Raw genomic sequence first — 19,499 nt, 5'->3', positions numbered from 1 at the left:
TCTGACTTGCCTAGGTAAATAAAGGTGTAAAAAAATATATATATATATATATATATATATATATATATATATATATATATATATATATAAATAATAAAAACAAATACCGATTACCGATTGTTATGAAAACTTGAAATCGGCCCAAATTAATCGGCCATTCCGATTAATCGGTCGACCTCTAGACCAAACGCATGTTTTTCAACCGTTTGCTGCCCGCACCCGCCCGCCCGACTAGCATCACTACTCTGGACGGTTCTGACTTAGAATATGTGGACAACTACAAATGCCTAGGTGTCTGGCTAGACTGTAATCTCTCCTTTCAGACTCATATTAAACATCTCCAATCCAAAATTAAATCTAGAATCGGCTTCCTATTTCACAACAAAGCATTCTTCACTCACGCCGCCAAACATACACCCCGTAAAACTGACTATCCTACCGATCCTCGACTTCGGCGATGTAATTTTAAAAATAGTTTCCAATACTCTACTCAGCAAACTGGATGCAGTCTATCACAGTGCCATCCGTTTTGTCACCAAAGCCCCTTATACCACCCACCACTGCGGCCTGTATGCTCTAGTCGGCTGGCCCTCGCTACATATTCGTCGCCAGACCCACTGGCTCCAGGTAATCTATAAGTCTATGCTAGGTAAAGCTCCGCCTTATCTCAGCTCACTGGTCACGATAACAACACCCACCCGTAGTACGCGCTCCAGCAAGTATATCTCACTGGTCATCCCCAAAGTCAACACCTCCTTTGGCTGCCTTTTCTTCCAGTTCTCTGCTGCCAATGACTGGAACGAATTGCAAAAATCGCTGAAGCTGGAGACATATTTCCCTCACTAACTTTAAACATCAGCTATCTGAGCAGCTAACCGATTGCTGCAGCTGTACATAGCCCATCTGTAAATAGCCCACCCAATCTACCTACCTCATCCCCATATTGTTTTTATTTACTTTTCTGCTCTTTTGCACACCAGTATTTCTACTTGCACATCATCATCTGCTATTTATCACTCCAGTGTTAATCTGCTAAATTGTAATTACCTCGCTACTATGGCCTATTTATTGCCTTACCTCCTCACGCCATTAGCACACACTGTATATAGACTTTTTTCCCCTATTGTGTTATTGACTGTACGCTTGTTTATTCTATGTGTAACTCTGTGTTGTTGTTGTTGTGTCACACTGCTTTGCTTTATCTTGGCCAGGTCGCAGTCGTAAATGAGAACTTGTTCTCAACTAGCTTACCTGGTTAAATAAAGGTGAAATAAAATAAAAATAAATATAGCCCTTAGCCGTGGTTTATTGGCCACATACCACAAACCCTCCAGGGTGCCTTAATACTATTATAAACTGGTTACCAATGTAATTAGAGCAGTAAAAATACATGTTTTGTCACATGCCCGTGGTATACGGTCTCATATCCCCGGCTGTCAGCCAATCAGCATTCAGGGCTCGAACCACCCAGTTTATAATTAAGGAGTAAGGCACGAGGGAGTGTGGTATTTGGCCAATATACTACGGCCAAGGGCTGTTCTTACGCACGACCCATCGAACCACCTAGTTTATAACATAGCGTCTACCACGGGTATGACAAAATATTTATTTTTACATTTGCAAAAGTATCTTATATTTTATTTTCATACATTGGTTTTTAGGATATTTTGCAGTTGTATTTTGTCATTGTAATTTATTCCCATCCCTGGAAATACTGTCAAACTTGCTCAAAAGTATCCCACTGTAGAGACTAGCTCAAACTGCAAGCCGAAGAATCTGGTTTCCACTAGTTACCACACAGCCACAAATAGCTATATAATAGAAATTCATGAAAACAAAAATGTGATTTTTGGTCTTAATGTAAGGTTAGGGTTAGGCATAAATTTAGCAGTGTGATGAAAGGTCAGTGTTAGGTTTAAAATCACATGTTAATAAGAAGGGAAATTGTAGAAAGAGGCGTGGTTTAGGGCTGTGGTAACTAGTGACGACGGAAGAATATGTGCCCTCCCCGAGCTAGCTACTTCCGCATTGTTGTCACTCCCCCTCCACAGCTACTGTTGACCCAGCTGCATACACGCTTGAAACCACCAACTCATCTGCCATCCCGTGGCTACTTGTCTTTTAAATCCAGTTTGTTTGCAAGCCAAGTTAGCGCTGTTCTCGTCCTTGCTGCTGTAGGAGTTCTGGCGAGTCCGCAGCCACTGCTGGCCATGGAGCGAGGAAGCGGGTTTTCGTTCATGAAGTATGGGACGGCAGCGTCTCTTGCGATGGTTCTGCTGGCGTACTGGTTACGACCTCCCGGGGAGTCAAGGCTGGATGACCGGCTGGACACGGTGCTGTCCTCCCTGCTGCGGGCTGAAAGCAAAGTGGGGATTAACAACGCCAGACCCAGGGTGGCGATAGGTGAGCATCCTGTATAACCAGCTAGCTAAGCCTAACATCAGTTAGCTAGCTCAATTTAGCCACATATATTAGTATTATCTCTGGTTTAGGTAACCTTGCTTTGATGCGCAGGAGAGGTGGTGCATTTTGGATGGGGTTCTGGATTGGTATGAAAACTATCTGGTAAAGCAAGCACCACCAGCTTTTTATGAAACCATTTTCAAATATTGTGGTTTTATGTAGCTTTAGCTAGCTAGTGAGCCAAATGCCATAATAATTAGGGAAGTAGCCTAGCTGGAATGTTTTGTTGTCGTTGACATTGTCAGTCAGACCCATTTGTTTCTTACTGTTCTTTGTTACACACTTTGTTGCCAATCAGGTACTGTACAGTATATGTATTGGGGAAATGTAGTTAGGTGTTGTTGGTTTAGGCCTAACTAGTTTTCCATTAACCAGTGATGAACAGCTATCTGTATAGACCCTCTTTGTGGACTCTGGGGCAACAAGCATGTGTTCTCAGCATTTAGGTATAAAAACTCCTTTACACAAACGAGAGAACCCTGAGGTATTTGGAGACTACTAAAGGCATCCAGCTTTGTAACTGTCACGAGTGTTACCAGTTTTTCTGCATTCTGGCCCCTAAAGCCACTGTTGACTTGTCCCAGTATCTACCAACATACTGACCCACCCAGCTATCTCTGCAGACACATGGCCAGACGGATTAAAGGTTGTGGAGATCTGGACAAGAGTCTGGTATGTGCCCCTGGGTCCAAGGAGTAACGTAGAGATTAGAGACAAGATCACATTTTATGGGTCGTAAACACATATTTAACAGATGTTATTGCAGGTGTAGCAAAGTGCTTGTGTTCCTAGCTCCAGCAGTGCAGTAATATCTATATCACAACAATGCACACATCTAAAAGTAAAATAATGGAATTAAGAAATATAGAAATATTAGGATGCGCAATGTTGGAATCCGGAGTATAAATGTTTGTGTGTGTGATGGGATTTATGGACAGTATGTGGATTGAATATGTAGTATATCTTCATAATACGTAGGATAGAGTATTATATGTACTGCAATAGTTAAATATGATGGCATTGACAGGAATACATTATTATACATATGAAATTACTACAATAGTATGTATGCATTATTAAAGTGATCAGTGTTCCATGTCTATGTACATAGGGCAGCAGCCTTTAAGGTGCAGAGTTGAGTAACAGGGTGGTAGCCGGCTAGTGACAGTGACTAAGTTCAGGGACTGGGTGGAGGCCGGCTAGTGATGGCTATTTAACAGTCTGATAGCCTTTGAGATAGACGCTGTTTTTCAGTGTCTTGGTCCCAGCTTTGATGCACCTGTACTGACCTCGCCTTCTGGATGATAGCGGGGTGAACAGGCCGTGGCTCGGGTGTTTGATGCCCTTGATGATCTTTTTGTCCTTCCTGTGACATCGGGTGCAGTAGGTGTCCTGGAGGGCAGGTAGTTTGACCCCGGTGATGCGTTGGGCAGACCTCACTACCCTCTGGAGAACCCTGCTGTTGTGGACGGTGCAGTTGCCGTACTAGGCGGTGATACAGCCCAACAGGAATGGGAGACATCATGGCATAGGCCAGACATAACCTCATATACTCAGTATTGCACATCCCCATTTCTCTGAACCTTGAATATAATGCTGTTGCACAACTGTATAATTCAATATCTGTGGGGGGGGGTGCTGACATAGTGAGCTTACTGCAGGGATTGGGGACTGTTGTGCAGGGGGCAACGAATTATGTTGCCTCCCAAATACTGTCTCCTTCCTCTCTCTGGGGTTGTGATTGTCTACAGTGTTAAATACTGTTAGCTTCTCTGTTAGCTTCTCTCCCTCCAGGTTTGGGGGTTGTGTTGTGATTGTCTACAGTATTAAATACTGTTAGCTTCTCTCCCTCCAGGTTTAGGGGGTTGTGTAGACATCCTCGTGGACGGGGTGAGGTTGCTGAATAAGATCGGCCTGCCACCTACAGACCAGCCTCTCCATCATGACTACATAGAGAACGCTGATCAGCTGGCACAGAGCTTCGCTTACTTCTTTGTCCCGGGAGCCGCTGCAGAGTGAGTCGCCAAGCACTGTGTGGTGTTAAATAACTGAAGGACCATGTTAGAAGGCAACGGCGCTTAGGAACACGCGCGTGTGTGAAACTAAGAGACCAGGGGAGATATTTCTAGTTGAGGAGCAACATGGTGTTAGCAGGGTACACACTCAGAGTCAAGGGCCTGATATGCTACCACACCTTGTAGACTAAGGCATTAATCATAATTATTAGTCTAACTCCGTTCCTCTCACACGTTCTCATATCAACAATCTTTGGCTTGAACTCCAGTTATCATCCATTTCTATTTAAAGGGGCAGTCTGCAGTTGCTACATTAATGATATATACAGTGCCTTCAGAAAGTTATACATTTAGATAGTGTGTCACTGACCTACACACAATACCCCATAATGTCAAAGTGGAGTGATGTACTTAGACATTTTTACAAATGAATTAAAAGTGAAACGCTGAAATGTCTTGAGTCTGAGTATTCAACCTCTTTATGGCAGGCCTAAATACATTCAGCAGTAATATGTGCTTAATAAGTTGCATGGACTCACTCCGTGTGCAATAATAGTGTTTAACATGATTTTTTAATGACTACCTCATCTCTGCCCCACACATACAATTATCTGTAAGGTCCCTCAGTTGAGCAGTGAATTTCAAACAGATTCAACCACAAAGACCAGGGAGGTTTTCCAATGCCTCGCAAAGAAGGGCACCTATTTGTATTTTATTTGTACCTTTATTTAACTAGGCAAGTCAGTTAAGAACAAATTATTATTTTCAATGACGGCCTAGGAACAGTGCAGGGGCAGAACGACAGATTTTGACCTTGTCGGTTTGGGGATTCAAACTTGCAACCTTTCGGTTACTAGTCCAACACTCTAACCACTAGGCTACCCTGCCGCCCAGGGCACCTATTTTTATTTTATTTTACCTTTATTTAACTAGGCAAGTCAGTTCAGAACAAATTCTTATTGGGTAAAAATAAAAAAAGAAGACATTGAGTATCCATTTGAGCATGGTGAAGTTATTAATTACACTTTAGATGGTTTATCATTACAGACAGTCATTAGAAAGATACAGGCGTTCTTCCTAACTCACTAGCCGGAGAGGAAGGAAACCACTCAGGGATTTCACCATGAGGCCAATGGTGACTTTAAAACAGTTACAGAGTTTAATGGCTGTGATAGGAGAAAACAGAGGATGGTTTAAGGTTTAACAACAATGAGCAGTTTAAAAAATATAAATGCCACAATTTCAAAGGTTTCACTGAGTTACAGTTCATAAAAGGAAATCAGTCAATTGAAATACATTCATTAGGTTCTAATCTATGGATTTCACATGACTGGACATACAGATATGCATCTGTTGGTCAAAGATACCTTTAAAAAAATAAAATAGGGGTGTGGATCAGAAAACCTGTCAGTATCTTGTGTGACCACCATTTGCCTCATGTAGCACAACACATCTCCTTTGCATAGAGGTGATCAGGCTGTTTATTGTGGCCTGTGGAATGTTGTCCCACTCCTCTTCAATGGCTGTGTGAAGTTGCTGGATATTGGAGGGAACTGGAACACGCTGTTGATCCAGAGCATCCCAAACATGCTCAATGGGTGACATGTCTGAGTATGCAGGCTATGGAAGAACTGGGACATTTTCAGCTTCCAGGAATTGTGTACAGGCCTTTGTGACATGGGGTCGTGCATTACCATGCTGAAACAGAAGGTGATGGCGGCGGATGAATGGCACGACAATGGGCTCTCAGGATTTCATCACGGTATCTCTGTGCATTCAAAATTCTATCAATAAAATGCAATTGTGTTGGTTGTCTGTAGCTTATGCGTGCGCATACCACCACCACCATGTCAACGTTGTGAACAGAGCCCCATCAGCAAACCGCTCGCACACACAACGGCTTACACGCTGTCTGCCATCTGCCCGGTATAGTTGAAACCGGGATTCATCCGTGAAAAGCATATTTCTCCAGCGTACCAGTGGCCATTGAAGGTGAGCCAGTGGCCATTGTGCAAACCCGCAGTTTCATCAGCTGTCCGTGTGGCTAGTCTCAGACGTTCCCGCAGGTGAAGAACCGTGATGTTGAGGCCCTGGGCTGGCGTGGTTACACGTACTGCCAAATTCTCTAAAATGACATGGAGGTGGCTTATGGAAGAGAACTTAACATTAAATTCCCTGGCAACAGCTTTGGTGGATATTCCTGCAGCCAGCATGCCAATTGCATGCTCCCTCAACTTGAGGCATTGTGTTGTGACAATTGCACATTTTAGAGTGGCCTTTTATTGTCCTTAGCACAAGGTGCACCTGTGTAATGATCATGCTGTTTAATCAGCTTCTTGATATGCCACATCTGTCAGGTGGATGGATTATCTTGGCAAAGAAGAAATGCTCACTAACCGGGATGTAAGCACATTTGTACACACAATTTGAGAGAAATATGCTATTTATGCATATGAAACATTTCTGGGATCTTTTATTTCAGCTCATGAAACATGGGACCAACACTTTACATGTTTTTTGTTGTTCAGTGTAGTTACTCCACAATACTAACCTAATTGACAGTGAAAAGAAGGAAGCCTGTACAGGATAGAGAAACATGCATCCTGTTTGCAACAAGGCACTAAATGAATAGTGAAAAAAATGTGGCAACGCAATACATTTTTTGGTCATGAATACAAGTGTTTGGGGGTAAATCCAATACAACACATTACTGAGTACCCCTCTCCATATTTATAACCATAGTGGTGGCTGCATCATGTTATGGGTATGCTGGTAATCATTAAGGACTGGGGAGCTTTTCAAGATAAAAAATCAACAGAATGCAGCTAAGCACAGGCAAGATCCTAGAGGAAAACCTGGTTCAGTCTGTTTTCCACCAGACACTGGGAGATGAATTCACCTTTCAGCAGGACAATAACCTAAAAGCCAAATTTACACTGGAGTTACTTACCAAGAATACGGTGAATGTTCCTATATGGCCGAGTTACAGTTTTGACTTAAATCTACTTGAAAATGTATGCCAAGGCTTGAAAATGGCTGTCAAGCATTGGCCAACAACCAATTTGACAGAGCTAGGTTCAACGGTCACACCTCATCAGAAACCAAAATATAATCCCGTTTTACTTCAGTGTTTGTAAACATTGTAAATGTAAACCAACACTGTTTAGCCTCAAAATATGGTTAAAACAATAATTTTGATATCATGGATGGTCAGTCCTTGCATCCGTAGATCAGTCTAAGAATATGAGTGGTTATACCTACCTTTCTCCAGCTCCATCCCTCAGATTTTTACCAAAACAGAGGCAGGGTGTCCAGTTTTATTGTTCCAACTGTGGATTGGCCCAACAAGTAGCTAGCTGCCAAACATGGCTCTGGTTTTCTCTCAATGCTAGCTCCCTTTTCAGTTGTGTTGCAGTGTAGCGTAGCTATGTGCTCAGTGTGTGGAACTAAGTTGTAATGAAAACAGTCTGAGTTCCTTTCTCACCATGGAGCTGTCTGTATGTGTATACTGATGCACTGTGGCTTGATGATACCAGGGTTGGGGGTCACTTTGAATTAGTCAGTCAATTTCAGGAAGTAAACTGAAATCCAATTCAATCATTAAAAAAACTAAACAATTCTCAATAAACTGAAAATGAGAAGCTATTTAAAACGTTTTTTAAATTTCATTTCAAATCTTTTCCTGAATTGGGTGACTTCAACTCAAATGACCCCAACCATGGTTGATACTAATATGTAGAGAAGAGAAAGGCACAGTTTCATGCAACACACAGGTGCTGCCTGGGCTCTAATAACCGTAATCAAACTCTAATCTACCTGATGCTGTGACTCATCCTGTAGGTTAATCTGATTACATTGAGGCCAAGTATGCATCACACACGCACAAACACACACACTTCTAGAAAGTTTCTGGGTATGGTTTTGTAATGCTTTTTAAGCAGTGATGTTTCTACCTTCTAACCTTCCCTTTTTCTGGTACCTCCCTCCCCCACCTCTTCTCCTCTCAGGCGGTTTGTGATGAACAACACCCTGTTCAGTCAGCTGGTCGAGACATCTCGTGAGTTGCCCGGCAACCGCTGGTCCATAGGTGGCAACGCCCCAGTGATGGCTGGTCGAATGGCAGCCGAGGGCTGCGACGTGTTGCTAGGGGGGAGCTTTAGCCCTGACTTCGCTGATGTACTGTCCCAGCATATCACAGGTGTGTGTGTGTGTACACACACAGTCATCACAGTTACATACCTAACATGTCCCTCCTTGATTCCATCCCCCACCTCTCACCCCTCTCTCTGTTTGTCCAGTTGCAGGTAATGTGGTGGACGAGCCTGATATCCATCTGATCCTGGAGTACCCATCTGGAGCCACCTGGGGCCAGTACACCGCCCGCAGGGCCAACAGGTGTGTGTCTGCCCAACAGGTGTGTGTGTGTGCGTATTTATGTGTGGACCTACTAGTGATGCATCTTATACTGGTACCACTGTAATATCGCGGTACCAAAACGTCATGATACCAACATTTTAGAATACATACAAAAAAAGATTGCAGTTTTGAAAGCGCAGTAACTACAGTTGACTGGTATTTTGGACATAGTAATTGCAGAATAACTGTACTGTAATGCAGTTCAACTGCAGTTATACTGCACTGTAACTGCTGTTACACTGCAAAATTACTGCACTAAAAAACCTGCTTCTCTCAGCATCCCCAACCAGCCCTCACTCACCTGCTTCTCTCTCTGTCTGCTCTTCATGCATGTCTATTCCTCAGTCAGTTTAAAAAATCTATAACTTACCCATGATGGCGAGCGGGGATGCAGACCGAGACCCTGATGAGTCTTCTGTTGTTAGATTTGTACATTTTGTTAAATTGGAGCAGAGAGCAATGTTGATACATTGTATCATTTCATGGCCTGTTATAACTGAGAGCACAGACCAGTCTGAGTAGACTACAAGTTCACTGTCATGCAGCCTCTGAGTTTCAGAGAGGGAAAGGCATGCTTTACAGCAAAGAAAATGACTTGTCTCTTGCCTAAACGGTTAAAAGAATGACTCATATTAACGGAGGGGATGTTTTTTTCATTATATCAGGATTCGCACGCATTTTATATAATTTCACAAACCATGTCGCAGGCTGTTTAAAACTCATCCTGGGTCGCTAATTATTGGTTGATAACAAACAACATTGTTCAGTCATGATACCTAGTTAGCTAACAACCTGGTAACTTGACAGTAGTTTTAGGCACATTTGATTTATACAGGAAGAAAGGAAAAGGGTCTGCTACTCATAAGATGTGCTTCAAAAGGTAGGATTCATATAGGCATAATGTAAATCTAAACTATATCAAAAATCAATTTCTTTCTGCTGCTCCTTCAATTCTGTTTGGTGCCCAACATTTTAAAAGTAGGGAGCAGTGTGTGTGTTTGTCTTTGTGGGAGAGAGAGATTGGTGTGTTTTTATGAGAGTGAGGGAGACAGTGGGTGTCTGTGTTAACTGAAGAGTAAAGAAGGTTTCATGCAGTGTTTTCTCCTTACTGACAATGATATGCAGATCATCATGCAGTGTTTTCTCCTTACTGACAATGATATGCAGATCATCATGCAGTGTTTTCTACTTACTGACAATGATATGCAGATCATCATGCAGTGTTTTCTCCTTACTGACAATGATATGCAGATCATCATGCAGTGTTTTCTCCTTACTGACAATGATATGCAGATCATCATGCAGTGTTTTCTCCTTACTGACAATGATATGCAGATCATCATGCAGTGTTTTCTACTTACTGACAATGATATGCAGATCATCATGCAGTGTTTTCTCCTTACTGACAATGATATGCAGATCATCATGCAGTGTTTTCTACTTACTGACAATGATATGCAGATCATCATGCAGTGTTTTCTACTTACTGACAATGATATGCAGATCATCATGCAGTGTTTTCTCCTTACTGACAATGATATGCAGATCATCATGCAGTGTTTTCTCCTTACTGACAATGATATGCAGATCATCATGCAGTGTTTTCTACTTACTGACAATGATATGCAGATCATCATGCAGTGTTTTCTACTTACTGACAATGATATGCAGATCATCATGCAGTGTTTTCTACTTACTGACAATGATATGCAGATCATCATGCAGTGTTTTCTACTTACTGACAATGATATGCAGATCATCATGCAGTGTTTTCTCCTTACTGACAATGATATGCAGATCATCATGCAGTGTTTTCTCCTTACTGACAATGATATGCAGATCATCATGCAGTGTTTTCTACTTACTGACAATGATATGCAGATCATCATGCAGTGTTTTCTCCTTACTGACAATGATATGCAGATCATCATGCAGTGTTTTCTACTTACTGACAATGATATGCAGATCATCATGCAGTGTTTTCTACTTACTGACAATGATATGCAGATCATCATGCAGTGTTTTCTACTTACTGACAATGATATGCAGATCATCATGCAGTGTTTTCTCCTTACTGACAATGATATGCAGATCATCATGCAGTGTTTTCTACTTACTGACAATGATATGCAGATCATCATGCAGTGTTTTCTCCTTACTGACAATGATATGCAGATCATCATGCAGTGTTTTCTACTTACTGACAATGATATGCAGATCATCATGCATGTATGTCACAGGAGGGGAGGACGGGCTCGTGGTAATAGCTGTTGCAGAATCAGTGGAATGGTATCAAACGCACGGTTTCTATGTGTTTGATGCCGTTCCATTCGCGTTGTTCCTTGTTCCAGCTATTACTATGAGCCGTCCTTCCTTCAGCAGCCTCCACTGATGTATTTTCCTCCAGCCAAATTGCAGGTAGGCCTTTGCAAATATGAGCAAATCATCCATTCTATGCAGAATTCTACTGAACAGTGTGATGTTAAATTCAATGTGTTGTATTGAGTAGAAGTGTGAATTTCAATGACAGGTTTTTGGAGAATGTTTAGAAAACAAGAACAAGCGTTTGGGAGACGCGGTGAACAGGATGTTTAATTTTGTTCCCCGTGGTATCGCGATACTACTCGCCCACAGGTTGAAGTGTTTGTTGATAGCCTATGCGTATTGGCTACAGCCTGTCATGTTCAGACCGATGCCGACATGAGGCGCCTAAAAATGTAGCCGAATTTGAATAGGCTAAACGACAGTCATGTTGACAAATATAATTTAGGATCATTATTAGTACACTACATGACCAAATGTATGTGACACCTGCTCGTCGCACATCTCATGCTGAAATCATGGGCATTAATATGGAGTTCGTCCTCCCCCTTTGCTGCAATAAAAACCTCCACTCTTCTAGGATGATGGAACATTGCTGTAGGCACTTGCCTCCATTCAGCCTCGAGCATTAGTGAAGTCAGGCACTGTTGGGTGATTAGGCCTGGCTTGCAGTCGGCGTTCCAATTAATCCCAAAGGTGTTCGATTGGGTTGAGGTCAGGGCTCTGTGCAAGCCAGTCAAGTTCTTCCACACCGTTCTCGACAAACCATTTCTGTATGGACCTCACTTTGTGCACGGGGGCATTGTCATGCTGAAACAGGCAAGTGCCTTCCCCAAACTGTTGCCACAGAGTTGGAAGCACATAATCGTCTAGAATGTCATTGTATGCGTTAAGATTTCCCTTCACTGGAACTAAGGGGCCTAGCCCGAACCATGAAAAACAGCCCCAGACCATTATTCCTCCTCCACCAAACTTTACAGTTGGCACTATGCATTGGGGCAGGTAGTGTTCTCCTGGCATCCGCCAAACCCAGATTAGTCCGTCGGACTGCCAGATGGTGAAGCGTGATTCATCACTCCAGAGAACGCGCTTCCACTGCTCTAAAGTCCAGTGGTGGCGAGCTTTACACCACTCCAGCCAACACTTGTCATTGCGCATGGTGATCTTAGGCTTGTGTGCGGCTGCTCGGCCATGGAAACCCATTTCATGAAGCTCCTGACAGAACAGTCCTTGTGCTGAAGTTGCTTCCAGGGGCAGTTTGGAACTCGGTAGTGAGTGTTGCAACCCGAGGACAGACGATTTTTACGTGCTTCAGCACTCTGCGGTCCCATTCTGTGAGCTTGTGAGGCCTACCACTTCGCGGCTGATCTGTTGTTGCTCTTAGACGTTTCCACTTCACAATAACACACTTACAGTTGACCGGAGCAGCTCTAGCATGGCAGAAATGTGACGAACTGACTTCTTGGAAAGGTGGCATCCTATGACTGTGCCACGTTGAAAGTCACTGAGCTCTTCAGTAAGGCTATTCTACTGCCAATGTTTGACTATGGAGTTAGTATTTTTTTTACACCTCTCAGTAGTAGGTGTGGCTGGAATAGCCGAATCCACTCATTTCAAGGGGTATCCACATACTTTTGTATGTACAGTGCATTCGAAAGGTATTCAGACCCCTTGACTTTTTCCACATTTTTGTTTTACTTTAGTCTTATTCTAAAATGGATTAAATTGTTTTTTTTTCCCTCATCAAGTATTCAGACCCTTTACTTAGTACTTTGTTGAAGGATCTTTGGCAGCGATTATAGCCTAGTCTTCTTGGGTATGACACTATAAGCTTGGCACACCTGTATTTGGGGAGTTCCTCCCATTTATTTTCTGCAGATCTCCTCCAGCTCTGTCAGGTTGGATGGGGAGCGTTGCTGCACAGCTATTTTCAGGTCTCTCCAGAGATGTTCGATCAGGGCTCTGGCTGGGCCACTCAAGGACATTCAGAGACTTGTCCTGAAGCCACTCCTGTGCTTAGGGTCGTTGTCCTTTTGGAAGGTGAACCTTCGCCCCATTCTGAGGTCCTGAGCGCTCTGGAGCAAGTTTTCATCAAGGATCTCTCTCTACTTTGCTCCGGTCATCTTTGCCTCAATCCTGACTAGTCTCCCAGTCCCTGCCACTGAAAAACATCCCCACAGCATGATGCTGCAACCACCATGTTTCACAGTTGGGATGGTGCCAGGTTTCCTCCAGACGTGACGCTTGGCACGAGAGAGTTCAATCTTGGTTTCATCAAACCAGAGAATCTTGTTTCTCATGGTCTAAGAGTCCTTTCGGTGCCTTTTGGCAAACTCCAAGCGGGCTGTCATGTGCCTTTTACTGAGGAGTGGCTTCCGTCTGGCCACTCTACCATAAAGGCCTGATTTGGTGGAGTTCTGCAGAGATGGTTGTCCATCTGGAAGGTTCTCCCATCAAAACAGAGGAACTCCGGAGCTCTGTCGGAGTGAACATCGGGTTCTTGGTCACCTCCCTGACCAAGGCCCTTCTCCCCTGATTGCTCAGTTTGGCCAGGTGGCCAGCTCTAGGAAGAGTCTTGGTGGTTCCAAACTTTTTCCATTTAAGACTGATAGAGGCCACTATGTTCTTGGGGACCTTCAATGATGCAGACATTTTTTGGTACCCTTCCCCAGATCTGTGCCTCGACATAATCTTGTCTTGGAGCTCTACAGACAATTCCTTTGACCTCATGGCTTGGTTTTTGCTTTGACATGCACTGTCAAATGTGGGACCTTTTATATAGACAGGTTTGTGCCTTTCCAAATCATGTCCAATCAATTGAATTTACCACAGGTGAACTCTAATCAAGTTAGAGGAACACCTTAAGGATGACCAATGGGAACAGGATGCACCTGAGCCCAATTTCGAGTATCATAGCAAAGGGTCTGAATACTTATGTAAATAAGGTATTTGTTTCATTTTTTTATTAAAAAAACTATGTATTATTTTTCTAAACCAGTTTTCACTTTGTCATTTATGAGATATTGTGTGTAGATTAGTGAGGATTTGTATTTATTTAATCCATTTTAGAATAAGGCTGTAACGTAACAAAATGTGGAAAAAGTGAAGGGTTCTGAATACTTGCCAAAGGCTCTGTATAGTGTATCTAAAGGCTTGATTCTGTCTATACTTGAGGCAGTGTTCGTTCTGATAGGAGAGAAAGGGCTGTTACGCACTGCAATGTCACCCACCTTGCAATCTGAGCGGAGGCAGTCAACATTTTGAAACTATTGAACCATAAACTTAAAACATGGACGCTTTTTGTCATTTTATGAGGCATGTCTTACCTTGTTCCAACCATAGGATTGTCGAGGGGATTGTTTTATAAACTCGTTCTCTCATTCTCAACATTCTTTCATTGTCCAGCAGCCAAAGACACAGTCCTAGTCATATTAACAACCCATGCTTGTTGTTGCATCTTTAGATCTTCCCTCTTTCTACATTTCTGAAGGAAATTTTAATCTGTCATATGAAACCACTTGCATTGGCAGTACACTTTTGAGAATGGTATTTTCCGGCTAAATGCGTTTTTGAACATTTGTGCTTACTGCCGTGTCGCATTGCTGCGTTTATAATGTGAAGAAATAGCTTATCAACATTAAGCTAAATGTTCTGATCTGTTGCATCAGCCTCATTAGCTTTTTTTGATGTACAGTGGTTTAATAAATGTTTTAAATATTTATTTATTGCACAGAACGACAAGATGACCAATAGAATACGTCAACTTTTGTACTATGGGGGATAGTAGATTGACATAGACTTTTGCTGTTTGTTACACATCATGTTGGCTGACGAAAAGTAAATGTGGACAGTTCTTCTGACATCTACAATATGCGCCTTGGAATTTGATAAGAAGGAAGCGTGCCGTTGCTGTGTCTGTCTTCATTTGTAGCCTGCTTTGTAGCCTACCGTCTCACATGCAATGCATGTGAGAAGGACCCGATCACATGACGGACATTGGCTAATAAGAATTTAGATATCTGAGAGCGCCATGTGAGTGAGAGGTGCTTCGAAACTTAGCGATTGGAAGGCGGGAGAAGGGAATTCATTATTATATTCAGCCCAAGGGCACAATGGCCACTTTGGCCGCAAGGCATATTTTTTTTAGGGGGAATTATGGCCACACAAGGGTGTCGATGACGGGAAATACGAGGCCTGAAGTACCTGTAATATAGTCCATTATGACCATTGTCGTGTGTGTGTGTCCAGGTACATAGTCCACAGTGATGACCATAACCCATACCTAGCGTCACTGGAGGACTTTGAGGATAAGCTGCAGGACTTCCATCCTGACCTGCTGGTGATGGGCGGGCTCCAAATGATGGACAGCTTCCCCTTCCGACAAGGTGAGGGGATACTTCACCACCTTGTCCGCTACTGAGCTCGGTCTCCAATAGGGAGGCCTGGGCCCGTATCCACAAGCCTTTGAGTAGGAGTGTTGTTCTAGAATCAGCTTTATCTTTTAGATCAAAATGAATAAGATTACATGGACAGGCGGGGACCTGATCCTGAATCAGCACTACTCTGAGACGCTTTGTGGATACTGGCTCGGAGGTATTTTCAGAGCAGTGCTGGTTCCCATTGAGTAACAGACTGTTGGTATTTTAGTGGTTTGTGTTTCTGTGAGGCAGATTGAGGGGAGAGCAGGCGATTGAGGGGAGGGTTGTTTTCCAGTGATGTGCAGACTGTTGGTATTAAAGGGGGATTAACATGCCTGCCTCTATACAGTAGCTCTGTAGCCTCACACACAGGCCACTGGCCCCCAGTCGGCGTGGGAAAGCTCTGTAGCCTCACACACAGGCCACTGGCCCCCAGTCGGCGTGGGAAAGCTCTGTAGCCTCACACACAGGCCACTGGCCCCCAGTCGGCGTGGGAAAGCTCTGTAGCCTCACACACAGGCCACTGGCCCCCAGTCGGCGTGGGAAAGCTCTGTAGCCTCACACACAGGCCACTGGCCCCCAGTCGGCGTGGGAAAGCTCTGTAGCCTCACACACAGGCCACTGGCCCCCAGTCGGCGTAGGAAAGCTCTGTAGCCTCACACACAGGCCACTGGCCCCCAGTCGGCGTGGGAAAGCACTGTAGCCTCACACACAGGCCACTGGCCCCCAGTCGGCGTGGGAAAGCTCTGTAGCCTCACACACAGGCCACTGGCCCCCAGTTGGCGTGGGAAAGCTCTGTAGCCTCACACACAGGCCACTGGCCCCCAGTCGGCGTGGGAAAGCTCTGTAGCCTCACACACAGGCCACTGGCCCCCAGTCGGCGTGGGAAAGCTCTGTAGCCTCACACACAGGCCACTGGCCCCCAGTCGGCGTGGGAAAGCACATACCGGGAGTGTTTGTGTGTTGGGGTGTATCCAATGTTGTGTCAACACGGCTTTGTGATGTCAGACTGGTTTAACTACTTTTGATAATTTATCTTTCGCTCTCTCTTCAGGTGAGAGGGAAAACCTGCTCTCTCGGCTTGGCAATCTCCTCTCCTCCTCCTCCCCTCGGACAGGCGTCCATTTTGAGATGGCCAGCTTCGTGGATGAGGGTCTAATGGGGGACCTGCTGCATCTGGTCCTACCCCACGCCGACTCCCTGGGGATGAACGAGCAGGAGCTGCCCAACCTGCTCAGCCTTCTGAGGGGCTCTAACGTCACCGTACTCTCTGACCCTAACCCCCGCGTTGCTACCGTCCTCGACCAGATGAGGGAGCTCTACCGCCTGGTCAACCAGCGCTACCGCGATGCTAATGAGGATAGCGGCGTGGACGCTAATGCAGCTAGCGCTAAAGGCCGGCCGCTGTCCAGGCTCCACGTGCACACGTTGGCGTTCCAGGCCATGATCGTGACGCGTGGCTCCCAGTGGAAGAACACCATGTCGGCCGTGGCCAAGGCCTCGCTTACAGCCAACCGCCACGTGTGCGGCTCGCCGGACATCGACCCCAGCAAGGCGCGGCTCATCATGGACGAGTCATTCTCTGTGAGCCGGCAGGAGGGCAGCCAGCGGATCCCTCTAGAGGAGACCAGGCCTGTCAGCTGCTGGGACGAGGATGACTATGAGATCTGTGTGGCGCCCAACCTAGTGTGCACAGATGTTTACCAGACTGCAGGGGGAGGGGACAACATCTCTGCCGCAGGACTGGTGCTGCAGATCTGAGCCGACTTTAGCGACCAACGGCTAACTCTAGCAAAGAGATCCCCTAACATGTGAAGTCTTTTATCATTCTGGTTTTAGGTGTGTTGTTTGTGTTGCCGGTGCAATGCAAATGCTGTGTGCAGTGTGTCTGGCAGGGCTGAGCCTACTCCTCTTCTGTGCTTTTAGCTGTCCTCTGCCTACTCTCCCCCCCCTTTCCTCCTGTGCTCCTCTTTCTCCTGTTCTCTCTGAGCAGTATGACCTGACACATCCACACACACTCATACACTCTCTCATTCCATCAGGTGGAGCTCATCTCATAATCTCACTCATATCATATGGGACCTATTTCCTCAACCAGGGCCACGTTCCGTAGCCAAATATTGCAGATAGAAATACCACGAATAGAGCTGACGTGATTCCTTACTCTACATGTCAGAGGCATATTTGTTCTACATAGAAATATGCTATCTGAATATCCAAAACGTTGCGTCCTACTGAACGTGCCCCCCATGTGTGTGTGTTTTCCTTTGACGTGTGTGTTTGTCAGGTGTGTTAAGGTCCAGACACTGTTCACATACACGTCACATATTCACTCCCTGTAGAGCATTACATATATACATATCTGGTGTCCATAGCTATTCCATTCTGTCCCAGGATATCCACGCACAAAACAAACATTCCAACAGTTTCACCATTTCAGCCAAAACATTCTATAGTTTTTTTCTCAGGGGAAAGCTTTCCTTTGATATGACTGTTTTCATGTTAACCTAATTTAGAGCTGGTGGCATACGGGCCTTATCTCATGTGTCTAGCGCCTGTACACATAATGCACTGTGATGTTGTCATCTTCAGTCTGAATCCTATGTAATGATTGATGACAACCACAGGGGAGTGTTTCTCTGTTATGTCTGTAATGTGAAAGAGAGACTTGTTTTTACCCCTGACATGAGCGTGTATTCTTCTCATAACCTCCTCACTCTCCGTATACTGCCTGCATCCTATCATATCATTGAGTCATACACACATTAGGCTCTTAAGTTGTGTGTTTGAATGATTCTTGCATGGGCCACATACAAGGCGCTTTGGATAAAAGCATCTGCAAATGAAGTATGCTATATCAGACAAACAAGTTTGTGTCATTTAGATGTTTTCTCTGCAGAACAGCCCATATGATCTCTTTACCTGGGCCCATATTCATAAAGATTCTTGGAGAAGGAGTAATAATCTAGGATCAGTTATCTTTTAGCTCATAGGCAATTGATTAAGTTTACATGGACCGGGGTTAACCTGATCCTAGATCAGCACTTCTACTATGAAACTCCTTATGAATACAGGCCCTGTTCTAAAGGGGGACTGGGTGCATCCTACCAGTCTAAAGTGGCTTTCTCTCCTTGTTTCCTTTATTTAATTGGCACTGATCAGAAAGAACTACACCTATCCCCAATCAGATGAGTTGCAGAGGGAAGGGAGGAAGGAAGCTGCTGTGTACTACTGAGATGCAGCATGAAGCCTGTAGGCTTGGCAGGGTTTCTCCACTGTCCTCTTAAGGCGGTTGCATTTATTTCCAGACAGAACACCATGCCACTCCAAGCTGAGTCCACCCCTCTGCATGTGTTCCTGCTTCTCTGCAACTGCTTGTACACACCCATGTTGTGTGTGCGTATGTATTTGCATGAGTGTGCATGCTTGCAGAATATATTTGCTCCAGTGAATGAATGTGTGTGTTGCTCTGGCCAGCTGACGTAATTGTTGTCTCAGGGATTATCTGACCTGTGCTGTTAAGGAGGTGTGGAATATCTGGGTCCTTCTTTCTGGAGGCTCTGGGATAGACACTTCCAGGTGGATCGCAGTACATGGAAGGAAGGATGGCTCATGGCCAGGTGAATTGGTTTGTTCTGAGTGACTTGGGCGAAATAAAGAAACGTACATTCCATCTTGTGGTGTCTATCCTGTCTGTTATTTACACAGTTATTTTCAGCTCATCCAAGCCATGTCTGAATCTGTCAAACCCACAATGAGGACACACTCAAAGGGTAGACCCTTTTCATTGGTGTGTTCAAAGATACTGAGTCGTTATTGAATGAGATTTTGTAGATTTGTGAAATTTATGCTATTTGGCGACATC

General features: G+C 44.4%; 1 protein-coding gene across 1 annotated transcript; it reads left to right on the top strand.

Moving 5' to 3' along the window:
• The first annotated feature begins 2,027 nt into the window (after window positions 1-2,027).
• Window positions 2,028-17,687, top strand: LOC106568712 (ADP-dependent glucokinase). Its single transcript, XM_014139329.3, has 6 exons — window positions 2,028-2,403; window positions 4,319-4,478; window positions 8,486-8,676; window positions 8,777-8,873; window positions 15,465-15,601; window positions 16,689-17,687. Exons 1-6 carry the CDS (start codon window positions 2,211-2,213, stop codon window positions 17,393-17,395), a joined length of 1,485 nt encoding a protein of 494 aa, XP_013994804.1. The 5' UTR covers window positions 2,028-2,210; the 3' UTR covers window positions 17,396-17,687.
• The last annotated feature ends 1,812 nt before the right edge of the window (window positions 17,688-19,499 follow it).

The sequence above is a fragment of the Salmo salar genome, chromosome 01 (assembly GCF_965601325.2).
Source record: "Salmo salar chromosome 01, fSalSal1, whole genome shotgun sequence".
In the NCBI taxonomy this organism is placed as follows: domain Eukaryota; kingdom Metazoa; phylum Chordata; class Actinopteri; order Salmoniformes; family Salmonidae; genus Salmo; species Salmo salar.
This window is presented reverse-complemented; position numbering and strand designations above follow the sequence as displayed.

Coding starts and splice junctions, on each gene's coding strand:
- LOC106568712 (XM_014139329.3), top strand. CDS start 2,211: ATGGAGCGAGGAAGCGGGTTTTCGTTCATGAAGTATGGGACGGCAGCG. Junction 2,404..4,318: donor CAGACCCAGGGTGGCGATAG/GTGAGCATCCTG, acceptor CTCTCCCTCCAG/GTTTAGGGGGTTGTGTAGAC. Junction 4,479..8,485: donor GTCCCGGGAGCCGCTGCAGA/GTGAGTCGCCAA, acceptor TTCTCCTCTCAG/GCGGTTTGTGATGAACAACA.